This window comes from Fulmarus glacialis, unplaced genomic scaffold, assembly GCF_000690835.1.
Source record: "Fulmarus glacialis isolate BGI_N327 unplaced genomic scaffold, ASM69083v1 scaffold3929, whole genome shotgun sequence".
NCBI lineage: Eukaryota > Metazoa > Chordata > Aves > Procellariiformes > Procellariidae > Fulmarus > Fulmarus glacialis.
The window spans coordinates 9,693-29,762 of record NW_009231280.1 but is presented as its reverse complement, the minus strand read 5'-3'; the positions used below and the strand labels follow the sequence as shown (position 1 = coordinate 29,762).

Sequence of the window (20,070 nt, the reverse complement as noted above, 5' to 3'; positions counted from 1 at the left end):
TCCTGCTGGGGCCAGCATGGCAGTAAGGCTGGTGGGCATGCACAGCTGTAGTGAAACATATTTTATTGCTCCTTGAAGATTCTTTGGTTTTGTTTCCATAGCCAGGACATGATCCTCTTTGAGGACTGCTAGGTTCTCCCTTGATGCAGTGAGAAAAGCAATGCTAATAATAAATAAATTTGGACCTGCAAATTTGCTAACCTGGTGTTCATGGCCGAACTAGTCCAGCCTTCTCCTGCTTGTGGTGAGCTGTAGGCCTGGGGTAAATCGTAGCAAAAACCTAAGAAGCGTTCAGGCAGCCGGGCCAGCCTTTTCCATTGGGGTTATTTCATGTCAATTGCTACAAATTAGATACATATAAAATTTATAATGTGTGGGTGCCTGTGCACAGAAATTTACCTTCCTCAGTATTTACAGAATATAAAACAGTCCTCCTTGTTTAAGACTAGGATGAACGTTTCTGTCACATTAGGAAGGCAACCTTATTTCATTCTGCATCTGCTATTTAAACACTACAAGATCTCTTTTTAATCTTAGGCAAAGTTCAAAACGAGATGTTTCAAACATCTGCTAACTATTATGGGCCATGCCTGCTAGTAGAGGTAATAAATTATAGCCAAGAAGAGAATCAAATGTCTTAATAGTGTTTTTGTTCATTGCTTCAAAGTTTGCCCTCTTTCAGTGTTATCTGTTCTCTTTTTTAGCATGGTAGTCAACATGCCTGCAAAGAAGATTGTGGGTGAGGCGGGCGGGATCGCAGTGGGATGAGGATGACACCCTCTATTTTACGTTAGGGGAAAAACAACAAACAACTTGGCTTCTCTTTTCCAGAGCAGAGAGAAAGCTAAATCAATCACAAAAACGCACCCTCTGTGCTACGTGCCAAAAACAAGATGGGTGGTTCTAGCAGAATATGGGAGAGAGGGCATTTCAGTTTCCTCCAAAGGGGAGATAACAGATCAGCTTTCTCGTTTGTCATGGCAACCTTTTGTCAACCCAGTAACAATGACGTCAAGGTGGCAGTGGCACAGAGACAGGGTTAGTTAATGTAGCACACACCTGTTGAACTGCCAGAGGGGAAGGTATGTTGGCTTTTACATTTTCCATCCCTGATTCTAAACAACTTTGGGAGAAGGTTTAGAAAGTGTTATTCAAGTCCCAGGGCAGTTTTCCTGAGCCGTAGCAGATTCATACTGTGAGCAGGTGGTGCTGGAGCTTTCATGCACGAAGAAATCCAGCTAAGAGGCATTTGCTCAAGCAGTGCCATTCTACAAACCCTCCTATTAGGGGTATCCTTTTGGAGGGCCGTGAGAGCAGACTTGTACCTCAAAAGAAGAGCACCAAATTCCTTCAGTGTGTTTGCTTTGCTTGAGAGTAAAGGTTTTGCTAGTGTTTACCAAAGGAGCTTTTTAGAAACATTTCTGTAAAAAGGGAAAACCGAACCTATATTTATTACGCCACATCTATAGCTGTAGATGTATAGCAATAAGCTGTAGCCCATTTTTGGAATGACTGTTTTCCCACCAATTTTTTACTGTAATGCTTTTGTGTTTAGTGTTGTTGACTTGGCTATGTTTTCTTTTTGTAAAATGAGATTAGATCACTTTTTCACTTCATTCAGTCTTGCTTTTGTGACTACCTTCCCTTTTTTAGTAATTAAAAAAAGCTTTAACAATTCCTTTAAAAATAAGCTTACTTCTTTTCATAAGAAAAATGTGTTAGCAGGGAAAGCAGTTAATTTTTGCTGGACTGTTCATGTTTACTAGCAAAATCATAGATGATGTGTTTGCAGAAGGCTTTGAGTCAATTCAAGAATTGCACTGTGTCAATAGTTGATGCAGTTTCTGTTACCATGGCTAAAACATGAATTTACATTAGTTGCATTTCTTGTCTATAGTAACACATGATAATTCTAATAAATTAAATTGCGCCCTTGTTATTGCTAAACAATATGCATGAAACTGAGTATTTCCTACCATATAGTTTGTAAGAGGAGAAGAAAAGCCTATGATATGGATGATGATTCGAATTATATTGGGTTGCAAAGTGGAATTAAGGCTGAGAACAAAAATGGCATAAAATGACACACAGTGATGAGAAAAGGAAAATGGAGTCAGCTAATGTAAATGACATTTACTACACAAATAGAAACCAAATGTATGTAGTGGAGCCAGCAAGTTGTAGAAATCTTTGCAAGAGAGAACCATCTGGGACTGTAATTTTCCAAATAGCCAATGAATTAAGGTAAGTGTTCAATTGATAACCCATGGCATCCTAATAGAGACGGATTATGTCAAATGGCTGCCAAGTTTCAAGGAGGTAAAAAAAAATAAAACTGAGTGATAAACATTTTGTTTTCTGTAGAAGATGAAATTGTCCTTCATATGAAAGAAATAAGGTTTAGCTACATTAGTACTATTGCCATTGTCATGAGTATGTGTAAATACTCTGGAAATATCTATGAAGAACTATAGTTCTCTTCAGTTTGGAAAATGTTGTACACTCCTCTGCTTTTTTTTTTAACTCCTTACTGGTAATTTCAGCCTGACAGAAAGATATTTTGTGTTATCTAAAGTCTCTGTAGTATCATTTACTTTTATTTGGGGACTTTGTGGCTGGAAGACAAGAAAAAGGCTTTACAGACATTCTTGACTCAGAGTTCTTACTACCGCTGATAGGGAAGCTGAGACATGGCAAAATGTATGGTCTAGTTTTGAAGGTGCTCCTTTTGCCTTCATCGTTGATAGCTGAGAGACGTGACTGTGGTCTCTATAATGAAGTTGTCGTGTGCTCAGTGTAACACAGAGAGAATAAATAGAGACTGGAGAATGGAACCAAGTCTTTTATTTCTCAGTGACCTGCATCCCTCTCTCCAGACACAAAATAGCATCCCACCCCATACAGATGCTGCAGAATTATGTGATCAAATGGTCTTACCACATACTTAAATGCTTCTCCATTTTTATGGACTGCTTCTTGTTTTGTCCTGATTGCAAGTACTCATATCAGTCCTGACTCACAGAAGAACACAATTTACAATTTAAGTCCTATTTATTTTTACTGAGCTTGTGCATATGTGTGGGCGCTCTCCTGAATTAGACCTACAGTGGGTGCCTCTGGCGTCAAATTCTGTAAATTCAGGGTGGAGCATGAAAGAGACATTTGTTAGGGTACTGAAATGTCCATTTGCCCCTCTACTTTTCTTTTAAGCTTTCTGTGCCAAACCGTCTCTTCAAATCCTGCAATTTAGGGATTTTTTTAAAAAGGAGAAAAATTTTGACAAAAAACGTTATTTGGATTTTTCTCTCAGTCATCTCCTTTTCTTTAAAGCCCATCTAGCTGGAAAGTGGATGGAAAGGCTGTACTGCTCCAGCTGACAGAGCACTCTTCACTTTTTGAGACTAGCAAACTCCAGGAGTTTTTTAAAACTTTCAGGATTTAGCCTTTGGGTTGTTATTTACCCTATCCAACGTTAGGCATCGAAAGCAGGTTACCTGCAGTGCCAGGGAAGGGGCCTGTCTCAGAGGACCGCCGCGTCTGCTGCTCCCCATCCCCAACAGCCCCAGCCCAGCTCCCAGGGCATGGGAACCGCAACTGTCCCCTGCTGCCCCTGCCCTCTGTGGGGAGCAGCCCGGCTTCCCCAGCAGGAGCAGGGCAGTGGGGCAGGCTGTCCCTGGGGAGCCAAGGAGCTTCTCAGCGCAGGAGGGGAGGAGATGGCTTGCTGCTGTAGCTGGGCAGTGGTACGGCAGCAGCCAAAAACCTCTGTCTGTCTGCCAAGAACGGGCCTGCCTCCGAATACTGTTTCCCCTGAGTTCCTCTGTTTTCTGCTGGGACTTTTGAGACTCTCTTTGCGTTTTTCCCATGCCTCAATGGTGCATATTATGAATGAAAATACCTTTGATATAGAAAAGAGGTGAATTCATTTAGCTGCACCTTGGATCAATCCAGACCGTAGTTATGGTACAATACAGAGTAGTGTGATAAAGAGTCCCCCCTGAAGGGACAGAAAGGGGAATCAGAAAGAAGAGAAGGAAACTGTGATAAGTTATGTACATTCTTTTAATAGGGTCACTACTTGTTAAGGCCATGCGTGCAAACCCTGAGAAGGAAAGAAAGATGTTTTACATTGTGTTTTTCATCATTTTCTTGCAGAAATTTATCATTGAAAGAGCCACCAGCTCATAATTATAGTGTTATGTGTGGTGATGCAACAGTAAAATCCCTTTTCATGCAGTAAAGGCTAAGTTCATTCTCTTTTAGTTCAAGCACATTTTCCCTCCACTTGGGACTCATTCTGGCAACCAGAGCATTTCAGCAGTTTTTTTCTTTAGATTGGGTAGGGGTTAATGAGGTTTGGACAGACAGCTCTGCTCCTGTATTGCCTGGGATAGAGGAAATTGCTTACTTATTATTTATCATTATCATTCTTGTCCAAAATGTGCTTGCATTTTGTGAAAGGAAACAGATGTTTATGCCAAAAATCTTGCAGCATAGATGAAGAAATAATGAATTAGTGAAATGAAATTTATTAAGGGAACACGATTCTGTGACTGGAAAAGGAGATATTCAGCCAAGGAAGTGTCCTGTTGGCTCTCCAGTTTAAGTAGGTGCAATTAATATAATGTTAATACCGTACAAACACAGGTATGGAGGATAGGCTGTGGATGTTAAAGAGTAATAATAAGCGGAGTTTAAGAAAAAGTTAAGCATTTCTTTCTTCATTCTCGGATTCCCCAATATGCAGTTTGGGAAACTTATCTCAAAGTGAATCAAGGTTTTGTGTGGGAATTGCTCAGTTTTATTACAAGTGCTGATCAGCACTGAGGGCTGCTTATCGACCTGTTAGTTACTGCTGCTGGAATTCACCATCTTCCTTTGTCCACCCCCAGGCCCTCGTTTTGTCATCTGTCCTCCATCTCTGCAGCCCCAGTTCTACCACAGCCCCGTGCCTTTCCCATGCCTCTGCTCCGTGCAGGGGCTCTGGTTGTCCCCCTTGTCTGCAGCTAGGATGCCATGAAATCCCTTGTATTCCAGCTGAAGCAAAGCAAGTCAGATCCACTGTCAAACTCTATGGATTCACTGTCTTTCTGCCATAGGATTTCTTACACAGTTTATCTTTATTTCCCAGTTACTAGCAAAAAAACAAATGTAGTTTTGCACATATCTTTATATCTGCCAATTAAGGATAAGATATTTAGCCTAGGATTTTCAAAAGAAACCAAAAGGAAGTAAATGTTCACTTCACACTGAACTTCACTGGCTTCAGGCTCTATCCCTCCTCAGTGACTCTGAAATCCCCAGCAGTAGCTCTCTAATTGAGCTGCCCTGAACATGTCCTCCACATGGCTTTAGAGACTTACTGAATATGGTAATGTCAAACTTTAAGTGTACTTGGATCTCATGCTGAGAATTTTACACTTGGCTACCAAAATCTTTTGTTTATCCTGGACACTGTTGCATTTCACGTTGTCAAATACCCTGAGGATGTTTTAAGCTCAGTTCAAATCACCTTCCTCTGCATGTGTTGTGTGCAAAAGAGAAATGTGGTTTTGGGGAACAACAGAAGATGCATGAGTGTTGTGGGTAAATATAGACATCTGTCTTTGAAAATTGAGGCCTCTGTATTGATCGAACTGAGTCTAGCAAGAACAGAAACGAACATATTCATCCGGGAACCATTTGCATGTAACAGTGATTGCACAGGGCAGAGTATTTTATCTGAAGTGTCTTCAGTGAAAGAAATGAAGCAAGAGCTGGGAATGTGCTTATCAATAGATCTCATTATTCTGCTCATCCTTTGATAAATGAACATAGCAAGTTCTTTCATGCTGCCTTCAATCTTCTATTTGTTTGTGCTGGACTTCATTGATCCATATTTAACCCTCCCTGATAATATGACATGACAGCAAATGTAAATGGCAAAGTCAATGAGCACTTCCGTTCAGTTGAAACAAAGCAAGTCAGATCGACTATCAAATTCTTTGGATTTATATTCTTGTTCGAAATAGAATTTATTACCTTGTTAGAAACTAAAACAAAACAGCAAAAAAGTGTGCAACCATTTTTTGTTATTGTAGTTAAAGGAGAAAAATTTTATGGGAGGAGTGTCCTCTGGGGATGCTCCAGTCAACTCTATCAAACAGAGAGGCCAAGAATGATAAAATTCAAAACCTGCAGCTCCTGGTTCCTTTGGGAGTCACATTACAGTTGAACAAGCAAAAGTCTTTCATTTTAAAAAGGGAAGCATACGACTGCAGCCAAAGGGCTTTCAACGCTATTTTAGGTAAGCTGATCTGCATAAAGGCCATTGTAATCTCTTGTGCTGCTTAGGTTTTAGATGATATTTTTGTTTCATAATGCTGTTCCTGTGTCCACTGAAAACATCTGCTTAGACGTGCCAGGCTCGATCGTGCACCCTGTTACATCACTTGGCAAATGAGATCACCTCAAGTAAATAGCAGTATTATGGAGAAAAGAATGAAAGCCCCAGAATTTAACTGTCAAGCTGCAACCCATTGTGATGGCTGAAAATGATGCAGCAATGCTGAAAAGGCTCAGTGGCTGCAGTGGATGAGGCAAGCAATAGGGAGGGCTCAAACACAAGTAATCATGTCCCTCGAGATCCTTCTTCCACAGTGCCAAACACTGACCGAGGGCATGGGCATGCAACCGTTGTGCAAACTCTCCTGCTCAGAGTCGGCATTGCTTCACATGGAATTCATCCGTGCAGCCTATTTGTAGCAGCAGTAGTGTATTTTCATATGGTGATTAATTCACATGGTGACTCACTAAGCTGCAGCATATCGTTGAGACTTTAATATAACAACAAGCAAACTACAGGCATTAGAGAAAATGGCTTGGGAGAGAGGGAGAAGGGTCTGTGGGATTGCCTGGCTGCCTCCAACCAGACTAACTGCAACCACCTCACCCAAACAGGGTCCAGAGCTTGCATTGCAGCCCCAGTCTCCTAAAGTGTGATTAAAATTTACCGGAAGGATTATTGCTCTCAACTGATGAAAATTCATGGGCTATATTGGGTGCGATAGAAGTAGGCACTAGATGGCCAGGCTATGCCAAGCCCAGCTGTGTGCCCAATGTGCTGCTGGGGCAGGGCGATGCCCTCAGCCATCACACGTTCATTCAGCCTGAGGCCTGCCTGGCACCCAGCGCCATCTAACAGTCATGTCGGTAACGGGCCCTGGTTTTTCCAGTGTGTAGTAAATCCCTTTGAAAATTCCCGCTCTGCAGTGTGAGACCTGCAAGGAGAACAGGGGCAGGAAAACGTGCCAGCTGGGACCAGGTCTTCCTTCGGCAGCTTGGAGATGAACGCCACTCACTGTCATCATTCCTCCCGATGTGTTTTCTGTCATCTCAAATCTGCATTTCTCTTTATATTCTGTTAGACCAACCTACTACTGAAAATTGTTAAAAGCAACTTATCCAAATCCACCTTTGAGTTAATTTTGGGCCTAAGGCCCTGATTTATAGTAACGGGACCTAGGGACCAACAATAAAAAAGAAAAATAGCAGCTATTAAATCTGTAAAAAGGAAATGACTTGGAAAGGAAAGGGATGCCAAGCTAGCCTCTCCAGCAGTGGCAGAGGGGAATCAGACTTACAAGACCGTATGGCTTAGACATAGTTTGAATAATCTCCTCCAATTAAAAATAAACCCAGTTTTATATAAAACATCTGTTCTGTGAATTCAACAATTTGGGCAAAAAAACCCGTCAGGGGATACTTTAAGTCCTTCATCGTGTTTTTGGTTTCTCTGTTCAGATCCTTACCCATTTTGAGGAGCTAATATCCCTGAAGGAGGAGTGTTGTGGTTTCCTATGGTGCTACCAAGCATCAGTGCAGGCTTTTGTATGCTGGGCTCCCTATCCATGCTACCTTCAGATATCCAGCCTTCATTGCAAGGGTGTTTGTGTTTTAGGAGAGCCCAGAGCACCTGAGGCAGGTCAGCAGAGGGTCTCCAGCGACAGGGCAGCGCTGGAGCTGGGGTGGGCTGAGACACAGGAAGGCAGGTCCTCCCATCAGCCCTGTGCGCTGCTCTCGTAACAGTGCTGGGAGCTGGGCATGGCTGTCCACTGGGGAGAGTACCTGTCTAATGTAATCAGGCTCATATGTATCTAAAACACAGTGGTACTTAGCCACTAAATCCTGGTCCCTGCATGCTAGCAGAGGTAAAGAAGAAAGCACAAGATTATCCCTTTTCTGCCTTCACACTTTCACTTCTTGCAGCAGAACCATAACAGGAAGATTTTGAAGCAATCTACAACTGCTTGTCTTGGAAATGTCTGGTTTTTATTTGACAAGGGGAGGGAGATCTGTTGCAGGTATTGTTTGAAATTATATCACTTTTCATAACTCCGTTAAAAGTGTAACTGCGCAGACAGCAACATACCTGTCTAAAATAATTATTTAGATTATCAAGGAAATACAATCTGGGGATATGTGTGTCAAGCAAATTTGATCCAGTGCACAAACTGAGATTAGCTTTGTTGTAAAGCATCCCCAGGGTGATCTTATTGTGCTTTTCCTTTGAATATCACTTGCTTCCTTCTCAAGAGGACATCAGTCTGACGTCTCTCCTCTGGTTGTTGTGAGCCATTGTTCCTAGTTCTTCAGGTAACTATTTTTACTTCAGTGTAATTTAAAAGCAGAGGTGGCTAATCAGGGACCTGTAGGTCCTAATCATTCCCTGACATTGACATCAGGGAAGCTGTAGGTTCTCTGCTGACAAGCAAATACTGGGGGTCATACTCAGATGGGAACACTGTCTGAGGGGAGAAGAGGGCTGCTGACACATTATTTGATTCCTCCCTTCTCAAAACTCTGGCCAGGGCAGAACGCCCCAGTTAGATAAAGACAGATGTGCACGGTGCCCACCCTTTGCCCTTGCAAAGTGTGCTTGTCCCTTGTCTTTCTAAAGCTTCTGCTGGGTTTGAATTCTCCTTCTCCAATGGTACCAGGTATGTGATGCAGACAACTGGGTTTCTATTTTGAACTCATCAGCTGTGTAGACCTTTTAATGTGCACACTTCGCCTGTGCTGTTTGTACCTGGGGATGTTTCACAAGGTTCCTGGCCAGAATACATGATCAGATTTTGTGTACTTGCTAGCAGTGTCTTGGGAATTGATGTCTGATGAATCATCTGTTGACTGAAACCCTTGACCTCCGGGGTCAAGATTGTCTGCTTTGCTCAGACTGTGCTGGACATACAAAAGAAAGCAATTAGTCAGTACTGCCTGATTTCAGTCTATCCTTGTGCTTTTATTAACCCTAAGTGAGTATAAAACATCCTGTGGCTGTGAAATATGGCAGGTGGGGGATTACCTTGGAGCGTTTCGGCCATCTGCCTTTCTCCCCTTCTGCAACACTGGTTAGCAAAGGGGTTTGGAGCCAGTTGTGCTAGCTCTGTGTCACTGAGGAAACACAGATTATATCTGCTCCATTTTGTGCTTCTCCAAGGAAGAGAAAGGAATGGAATTTGGGTACCAGCTCTCTGAGCTAAATGCCATGAGAAAATCTTCAATCTTATAGGATTAAACACAGACTGATGCTCTGGTTCAATTTGTTGGGTGAAACAAAGTGAGTCTGATCATCTTTATCTTCAAAAGCATTTTTTATAGTTGGATGTGCTGTTTAATTTGGGTCGACTTTTGTCTTACTTTCTGGAAAAAAGGCTCCAGAAATAATTCAGACAGCTCCATTCAAGCTGTTCTGTAGATGTCAGCATATGCCAGAGTCCAAAATCTGGCATACTCAGGATATGGTCGTCTAGTAGGGACTCCAGCAAGAGATGCTGGAAGGAAAGGTATGCGCTATTTGAGACCATAACACCAGATTTCCTTTCTGTTAGCATATTTATATGTCCCACGTGCCATCTCTGTCTCCTCTTCCCGCTGTGGAATAACTTACTGTGTCTTGATTTATAGAATGCTGCACATCCAGATGCCTCTGTTGTTATCTCCTTGCTGAGAGGAGCAAGGCTGGTACATTTGGGCTACAGGGCTGTCACCATGATCCCAGCCATGTGTTTAACTAATTGCTTAAATATAAAGAGACCTCCTGGTGAAGCTCAGGCAGTGTTCCTCTTTGTTTGGTCAGACAAAACAGAAAGGGTCGGAAGCGCCAACTCCATCTTAATGGAATATGGGTAGAGGGGCTTGAGGACCAAGAAAGACTCTGAGATGAGCCAGGTATTCTCCACTAAATTTCCGATTCTGAACTCAATCTGGAGCAATTCTGCTGACCGAAATAGGTTATCTCTGGTTCAGCTCATAGCTCCTGAAATACAGTCCCTCTCCATAGAAACACCTCTGTACCAATGCATTCACCAGAATTGCCAGAGCTCTCAGCTCAGCATCCTTTAGAGCTGCAAAGGCTTTAGAGGGAGGAACGGGGTGACTGTATTCACACTCCAAACAAAGTCTGTTACAAAGTAAGAAAACTAAAGCAATTCTTTAGTATTGAAATTCCTCAGAGACTTCTTCTGAATTTGATCTCCCTCTCTAACCTCCCAGTAAAAAGAAAATCTCTACAAAATTACAGAAATTTTCACAAAGAACTCCGCGGGGAATAAGATTTCTCATGCCTGTCCCCCAGCTAGAGTGACAGCTCCTGGATCTATTTCAGTGTAGACAGAATCAACATCTAAGCGGTCTTACTCACTTTTTTTAATCTCTTGATAAAAATGCAAATGCCATTCTTGCTCCCACTGCCTCTCTCACCCTCTTGAAATAGGCTGTTTATAGTGACTAAATGCTTCTATCCAAAACTGGCTGTCATCCAAAACCAGATGGGCTGAAAGCCTAAGAGCAACAGAAAACTAGCAATTTATATTGGGACACAGTGCCGCACCACACAGAATGCTTTGTTTAAACTAGCAGAGCTCTGTGTCCTATTGAATATATGTAAATAACCAGCTAGTGTGGATTTCTACAACGATGTTGGCATATTTCAAAATACTTAAATACTCTGAGCAGCTCTTCTGATGCTGATAGATTCATTCTCCATTGCTGATTCTTTCACTGAAAATCAGATGTTGGCTTGAGATTTGTACTGGAGAGTAAACAACTTCTTAACTACCTGAAATATATTGGGTTTTACCTATATCTGCAGGTGCTGTGCACTGCTGATTCTGCTTCTGAATACGTTTTTATGATTGAAAAATATACTGAAGGGGAAATTGAAGCATTTTAGGAGCAGAAAATGGAAAAGGAAATAAATAAGAACAAACGATACAGCAATTTTAATAACAGAGTATGCTGGATAATTTAGTATAGTGAGTTGGGCTGGGCATGGTTCTTTACATTATAATCTATTTTTAAATAGCTTAATATTGCATGAGAGGATACTTGTGTGTTATGTACTGACAGAGCATTTTTGGCAGTCGCGAGCCCTTAGGCCAGACAAATGTCAGTCTGTAGGCTTTGGCAAAGGTATGGCAGCTTGAGCTTACTGTGTTTTCAGGCAGTGTGGTAGTCAAAAGGAGTCGATGCAAAGGTGAGAGACAGGTCTAATGCACTGCCATTTATCCTCCTGTTCTCTGTTACTACTCAGTTGTGAGAAGGGTCTGACCAAACTATAGGCATATTTGGAAATGGGGAACCCCAGGTATAACTGATCTGTGTACTTCACTTGGCAGTGAGTGGCATGAGATTGCCTGAGCTGTAGTCATTCCTCAGCATCCAGCCCAGGGATTCAAATACAGCACTGAGCCAAAGGAACCACTGAGGTACATGCATCATCTCCCCCAGGGCTGGCTGGGAGGAGACAGCAGCATCAAAACCCTGGCTGTGGTCCAGCTCACAGGGTCTCCCACGAGCGTCAAATGTAGTTCCCTGACAGAATAGGTAGCCAAGTCATCTCTGTTATGTGTCCTCACATTTCACAGACCACAATGTGGTTCGCGAGCCTCTAAGAAACTTAAGACCTTAATTACAAAAGGACTAAAACCTTAATTATGGCACTGCCACAGCAGGGAAGACCAAGCACACCAATATTTTGCAAGCTTGTAGAAACAGACAATTGAAATGCTGCTACATTTGCTGGGGCAACTGGTATTTATTCACTTATGCTGATGCAACCACCACTATCACTATTAGCAGTTCTCTGCTTCTCAGAGCTTGGGTTCATCTTTTAGAACCAGTGTGAGATCCATTGTGATTTGCAGGATAAACCATTTAGTTACCCATTTAAGAAGTGCCTGAGGAATCCTTCTCCAGACACCCATCTCCCAAATCCCTGCTCACCCTTTTAGAGAGCTATTCATTCCCACTTTTCTTTCAACGGGAGTGCATTTATTACTAGTTAAGATCTATTTTAGATGGAAGGAAGGACAGCCTGTGACCTGATAGGTCTTTTCCATTTGCAGTATAATGATAAATATGCCTCTGATGTTCAGCCTTGCTTCCTCTGACTGCTGCTTTGTGGCTGGAAACTAAACAGATGCAGCAGTGGCCATGCACACACACTGTGATTCAGGAAAGAACGGTAATCCTGCACTAACCGGTACCTGGTGGTCCCTGGAGCTGAGCTGGCTTCTGTGTTTGGAGCAGCCAGGATGCCCCTGAAGCAGGATGTGTCCATGCCTGGGGTCATTTTGGTGGCTTGCACTTCACCCTCCCCTAGCTGACAGGCACTCGGTTGGGTGTTCCCGGAAGCAAAAAGGCTCACATAAGTCAAGACAAAACTCATTCACTAGAGTCAGCGTCTGACATAAACTGCTTGCATCGATGCTCAGAGGTTAGTGAGCAATGTTCTGCGGTAGAGAGGGGAGTTTTCAATTGCTGTGTGGCTGGGTCTCTGCCTGCACCGGTGACACAGGGCAAGGCTCTATTCTAGCTCAGGTTTGATCTGTTTTAGAACATCATGATGAAAACACTTACACACTGAACACACAGTTATGCTTTCTAGCCCAGGCACAAATGAGTGCAGAGGATGGGAGAGGTTTGCTGGTGGCAGGCAGTGTGGAGACAGGTTAGGGCTCCTGCTAGCTGCTTTCAGGACATACGGCACGTTTGCTCTGGACTGCTTGGGGCCCTCTTGTTTCCTCATTGCATTTTGCTACTTGCTTCTGACATTTCCTTTTCTTCCTGATTTTAAGGCTAAGGCTATTGCTTTGTGCATAATTCATTAGATTTGTCCATGTGTCAGATCTTTCAGTTATGCCTTGTGCTCTGCAAAGACATGTTGCATTGTTATTTTTATTTTAATGTCTCTCACTGATCTTGTACCATACATAGATTAGACTGCTGTCTGGGTTTTAAGTATATCCAGTCAGTGGCTTTAATGGTGGTTTTTATCATAGGAATAATAAAAGTGAACGTAACATGTTAAAATACGAAGCCATTTACCTGTGAAGTTCAACCTTAAGGGCATTCTCTATTTTCTTTCTCTTTCCAAACCAAATGCAATATGTGTGAGAAACCAGCAGCCCATCTGTATTCCAATTTGCATGCTCCGAGGTAGAGAGAAGCATGATGTACTTCTCTGAGATTGGAAAATTACTCTCTAAAAGCAAATTAAGTAACTAATAGCCTGAGGGATCACTTCATAGGTGAAAGGATTTCTGTCATTGGGAATCGGATGTATTTGCATTATTCCTCAGTGGCTTACAATTTGTATACGTATTTGTATAATATAAGCTTTCTAGAGACATTACTTTGCTGTGGGTTAATTTGGTAAGTAAATGTTCTTTGTGGTATGGTGGTATGTAAGACACAGAACAGGCACGGTAAGCACTTGGAACTCAGTGGCAAAAGGAAGGAGTTCCTTTTCTGTTCTTTGTGGCCAGTACCTAAAAATGATCTGTGGGCCCCTGAGCTAACTGCTTGCACCTACCACCTGCACCTGTAAAAGGGAACCTGCCTAATTCCTCCTGCCAAAGAGGGGGTCTTTCCCTGAAAATGTATTATTTTAGCACCAGCTCTTCCAGCAGTGAATTGGAACATGGGGAAGCCCTGGTCCATGTTTCCATCCAGAGGATGTTGGAGGAACAGGTGATACGAATTCGTACGGTTTCCAGGGAGCCGAGGGAGGTTAGCTCCCCCACTCACACATCAAGGTAGGCTTCTAAAGCTTCTAAAAATATCTCCCCTGCTGAGGAAGAGCTTGATCACACCAGGTGCCAAGCAGCTCGTAGAGGGGGCGATTGCTTCCAGTTCTCAGTATATTAAATAGCTATTTTTAATGAATCAGAGAAAACAGGAGCTCGGGGCTAGATGATACCTGAGGGGTCATGGAGCACACCTGCCTCCCCTGGGATAATGTTTACAGGTGTTGCCCTAATTGAAGCATCTGTTTGTATCACAGATGTTTAGTTATTTGAGGAGGATTGACAAAGGCCTGCAATAGACTGCTTTTAGGTTAGCTGCCCCTTAGGCTGCTGTGCGGAGGGCAGCATCGCAGGTGGGGAGCGAGGAGCTGCTTAGGGCAGCACTTCCCAGGCTGATGCTCCCTGGAAAGTACCTTGTTAGTCCCAAGCTTTCCCAAGTGCTGTTTCCCTGGGGTATTTCAGGGCTGTTTCACCTTTCCTGCTTAAGCAATAAAAATGATTTATTTTTCAAAAATCAATCCGAACCGCCTGAAGAAATTTTTTTAATATTCTGGAACATCCTCTGCCCATATCATTGGAAACGATGGGTCTTGGGACCCTGTCTGAACCAGCTCCTTCATGCCCAGACACCGCACATCATAGTTAGATAAGCACTTTGAAGAGAAGTGAGAGTTAATTCTTTATAGCTTGCTGTGTGATGGCAAACACGGACACCTAGTGGAACTCGAGTGCAGGGCATGTAGATGCTTTAAATTTATCTCTGGAAGAGAAGTAGATATAGCAGAGTGTTTGTTTGCATGTTTTCCCCTAAAAGAAGGAGAGAGTTGATTATTTTCGGAGAAAGTATCATAGATATCATAATGTGGGGGAAAGAAAATTTACTTGGCAAGGAATAGTGAAAGAATTAGGGGCCAATCATCACAATTGGTAAGATTTGTCAGTGTATTTACAAAGAAGTAGTCAGGTTTTTTTCTTGTGTCTTAAATATCTCATACCATACCAGATCAGATACCATATTGGATCAGAAAGATTTTCTACTCCTAAATTAGTCCATAGCAAAGAAATTTCAGTAAATATTATAGCAATATCTTATTCTTTCCATACCTGTGAATGTTTGTACTCCAGTTTTGGGGAGATTGTGTCAGTGTGATGAATGGTGATAAACTGCATAGCTAGGTGCTAAACTGATCTCTTGTGCCCTTTCATAAACCCACTGAGCTCTTTCTGCCAGGATTAATGTGAGCACTCTGTCTGAATGGCCTCGAACAGCTGCCATGGTTTGTTTTGTTTGTTTTTTCTATTTATTTACAAATAATCTTTCAGAGAAATATTTCCTTCTTCTTCCCCAAATCTAGCATTTCGTCTACGGCAGAGACACAGGACAGGTGAGAACCAGTCCTTGTCCACGGACCCCTTTCTGTATTTGTAAATATCACCTCTGTGAATGGGATTTCTTTCACACCTGCATTAAACACACAAACCACTATGCCACTGAGTGGGGAGACAGGCTGTTCCCGTGGGAGTGTGCATTCAGGGCTGCTTGGGCTAAGATAAGGGATTTTGAGATTGTACCAGCTGAAGAGTGAAGTCTGTAGAGATGAGTGTGCTCTCCTCAAGCGCTCCCCCATCCAAGCTGATAACTAGATCCCAGTTCTCATTGATTTCACAGAGATACTCAGCATCTTACAAGATTTCTCCCAATTCAGATGGATTTAGAAGTTGTTCTTTTAAAAACATTTTATAATATGCTTGGGTTTAGCTTCATATTCTAAGAAATAGGTTTATGGTATTACACTGTTTTGAATCAGCTTGTTTACTATTCTCATCTTAATAACTTTTGAATCAGTGGACTAATTTCTATCAAATTTGACACTGGAGTAAGGACCTTCAGGGAAGCAGGCAGCACGTAGAGGAGAAAGACCCAAAAGAGGGCCCCTAATGACAGGCAGACAGCAAGAAATCCACACTGCAGAGGAGCATTAAGAAAGATTCCTCACACCAGAAAAACTTAGATTTGTGCTCACACCTTTTTAGACACCAGGAAAGAACCTCTGATATCCAAATCTGTAAGAAAACAAGCTTCATTAGCTCTGCTCCTTGTGCAATCACTTCTTCTGTTTTGTTCTGCTGTATACACAAGCACTTACATATCCGGCCTCTGGTTATATAGAGACTATGATTAAACAGAGACCAGGATTGTTCATCGAGAGTCGCAGGGTGCGAGGCTGTGAGGCTGAAGGAAAGCAGCAGGTTGCCAGCGCTCAGTACGGAAGTAAGACGATACATTTATTCTTAGATACAAATCCTGGAAGTCAGCATATAATCAATCACTCTATGTTTATATATTTACACCTCTGTTTTCCATCAGGGAGCATGGGAGAAGCTTTTCCGCTCTGCCCAGTCAGGATTCCCTAGTCTCCCAAGAGGTCCCTAGAACGAGTTTGGGAAGATGAGGGCGTGTTTCTTGTCCTGCAAAAAGATTGTAGCCGTTTCCTCACTGCACTGGTGGCATGTGGGAATGTGTCTAACTCATGCTGTAGAGGGGTGAGCTGGAATTTGTTCTGCCATGAGGGCACAGCGCTGAGGCAGCCTGGGCTATTGCCAGTCTAGAAAGTCACCCCAGAAACTAAAGCAAGAAAAAAAAGCAAGGTTTCTGATGGATACCCACAGCTAGAAAATTCACAGAGAGAAAATTCACCCACAGCTAGCATTCAAAAGGTTACTGGGTGGGTAGCTTTGATTTCACACTTCAGCCCAGCAGAATCAATAAGAAGTAAAGGAAACCAGGGCCACGACATGTTGAACTTTGACAAAAGAAATGATTAACTTGGCTTCTAAGGAATACACATCCTGTCTTTGCCAGTGTAAATATGATGCAAAGATGATTGCCTTCATCCTGCCCTCTCTAACTTCTGTTCCTGTTCTTTTTTTTTTTCTGTTGAACCTGGGCAGTTGTCTGGAGGGTGTGAACTAACCGTGGTGCTCCAGGACTTCACAGCAGGCCACAGCAGCGAGCTGAGCATTCAGGTGGGGCAGACGGTGGAGCTGCTGGAGAGGCCAAGCGAAAGGCCGGGCTGGTGTTTGGTCCGGACCACAGAACGGAGCCCGCCTCAGGAGGGTCTGGTCCCCAGCAGCGCTCTCTGCATTTCCCATTCCCGCAGCAGTGTGGAGATGGATTGCTTCTTTCCTTCAGGAAAAGGTAGGTAACAGTCCGGCAGGTTTAAGACTGTTTCGGATTTCCCCTTTTGTATCATGTAAGTGCCAAGCTGCTTGGGCTGCTCTTGCAGTCGGCGTGGGTAAAAGACTGTTTAGTCATTAGTGAGTTTTGTTACCGGATGTCTGTGAATCGGCATAGCGCTAGCCTAACTCCATTTCCATGAATCAGTGTTTGTACATGTGCGTCTTTTGCTATGTGGCAATCATTATTGTCTTGAGATTCTGGGTAAAAATAAGATCTTTAAACAACAAAGGGACTGGTTTTAGTGCCTAAAAGCCTAGAGGGAGGGAAGGTCATGTTGTATATACACCCAGGACGACCCAAATTGTGGATATGTTACTTTATGAGTGCCACAGTGCACACTAGCGCATGGTCTTTTAGTATATCTCTGCTGCCTGTCTATTATTGCAAACAAGCCACCAGTGAGTACTGGTACACTCTATTGACTCGTGAACGGAAGACATTGTGTGTAATGGCACAGCACAATGGGGAAAGAACCCTTTAAGATTAGTGTGCAGTAAAACACATCCCTGGTATTGTCCTGAGAGCTTGGGCTTCACCTGCAATGAATGGTGAAATATTGTTTGTCTCTGTGGTGTCTGTGGCCTATTTAGTTGATGTTCTGTTCTAAGCAATGTGTGTCCCGCATATAGCATCCATGCAACCAGGCATAGGAGATGCTCCAGACTGATAGTTCAGAACCAGTTCAGTTCCGCGTGGCCGGAGCAGGTCTCCTTTTGGCCACTCACAACGCAAGTAAGGTCCAGGGAGGAAAGGCTCCTGTCATCCCACACCTGACCTCAAGCCCGCAACCTGAACTGGCTTTTTAAAAATTTTTTTCCATCTGCATTAAAGGAAATAGAATTTGATCTGTTCTTGTTTGAGCAAGTTAAGTTTGGTGGGTTTGTTTGTTTTGAGAAAAAGCATTGAAACTGGGCTGTAGTCCGTCCTCGCTCCCTGCCTGCACTCCCACTGCGGAGGCTGGGAGTGGGGCACACCCCCAGGACAGAGCAGCGCGGTAGGGCCGGGGTCTGCAATCAGTTTCCCTTAAAGAGCCGTCTGATCCAAACCTGGGGGAGGAGAGCTCAGCTTTTCCTCTCAGATTTGATCCCCTCAGCAGGTCTCGTTCGGTTAGGTGCTTCCCCTTGCCCTGCTTTGCAAGAGAGAGGAGGTGAAGTCAGTGCTGGCTGTCAGCTCTGTCTGCCGTGCAAACTCCAAACTCGTCACGCGCTTCTTAGACCTGCTGCTGACTTTCCTCCCTGCCTCATGCCCGGGGCCCTGCCCTGCTTCTGCTCCCACAGGAGCCTTTCCTGGTCTTCAGCTGTCCTCTGAGAAGCTCTGTAGTTGTTTACATGCAAATTAAATCTGTGAATAAACAGAAAGATAAAGCTGAAAATCAGCCTGGTCTGCATAAGAGCAGTCACTGCCTGACATGACTCATAGGAAGCCAGAGATGTGTCTGCTGGGTGCATGGTCCAGCAGTTGGGCTTGGGTCCTCTGCTGAAGGATGCTGTGAGACACCACTCAAACCTCATTCGAGTGCCCTAGGTTGAAGAGTTTCTCCTCAAACGCAGCAAAACAAAAAAATTGCAGGAGCAGGCTGTGGAAAGGGAGGCAGGAAATCCCGAGGAGGATGGAGACAGGGTGGTGCAGGGGCTGAGGGCTGGCAGGGGACATGGGGACTCTGCTTTCTGCACGATTGCGTGAGCTTCAGGGCACAACTGCACAGCAGGTACGGCGTGACGGGCACAGTGCCAGGCTGCGGCTGGTGGACCAGAGCCGACTGATGTCTGGAAGCCACCAGGCTGCATCAGCACAGCGCCAGGCCTGTGCTAGCACGCTTTGCCTGCCTGTGCGGCAGGCTATCTCACGTAACATGCTGCAACCACTTCCAGGTTGGAGCTGGCTCTTGTCCCATCATCTCCAAACAGGTGCAGAGTGAGTCTGGGGCCAGCTGGCTCCAGCCATGTATTCATGCCCTTTATTTACATATATCTCTTTCCCCTTCGGCCTCAGTTTTCTTCCTGCATATACCAAAGCTGCATCAAGGAGCCTCAGTATTAATGGGATCTCCAGAAGTGCTGCTAGAAATAATAAAAATAACCACCCAATCCACAGTTTTGGCCAGAGTACAGCAAATAGGTTCTGTGTCTAATCAGTTCTCCCTCTATTAGGAAAACAGGAAATTGTTTAAACTGAATGAACAGATGTTGGGAATAAAGAAAGAGGGGTAAGTTTAAAATTTAAAGGGGAAAATGCAGTAGCCACTGGAAGGGCCTGCTGATGTCATGAGATGCTGGAAGGATTAGCATGGTAAATGGCTTCTGACTATTCAGATTCGTATCCTCCTCTACTTCCAGTAGCTTTAGGCCTGGGTTGGACTCGGAATCCTTTGGTCCAGGCTTCCAAAATTTCTGGCCTTTCTCTACAACCCAGAACAAAGGCTGGCACATTTTATATCAACATCAAATGGTGTCCCCTGTCTGTTTCAAGTATGTAAACATACACAGTTGCAGAAAAGCAGGTTAATAATTCTTTGCTTTTACAAGCACTGTAATTTCAAGAACAGAAAGTATCTATGCTCAAAACTTAACATTTCTAATAATAGAATTTGCCATCTATGATAGAAACATGCAGAGTTTTGACAAGTATTAAAACATGGTTACATCTTCTTAGTGGGAAATGGCAAATTACTGTGTTTGGTCCTATTATAAGTTATGGTGGACTATAAATGTAAATCATATGGCTCACAGAAGCTACCTACCATCCTTAAAATGAAAGAGTAAA

The 20,070-nt window shown here is 43.4% G+C and overlaps 1 protein-coding gene across 1 annotated transcript in view; it reads left to right on the top strand.

Moving 5' to 3' along the window:
• Positions 1 to 17,265, top strand: part of KALRN (kalirin, RhoGEF kinase) — a gene marked incomplete at both ends in the record, with an annotated part of 195,652 nt that extends 178,387 nt beyond the window's left edge. The window contains one exon of the mRNA XM_009584498.1: positions 17,019 to 17,265. Coding sequence (XP_009582793.1) covers positions 17,019 to 17,265 — 247 coding nt within the window. The remainder of the gene's footprint in view (positions 1 to 17,018) is intronic.
• Positions 17,266 to 20,070: the final 2,805 nt, after the last annotated feature.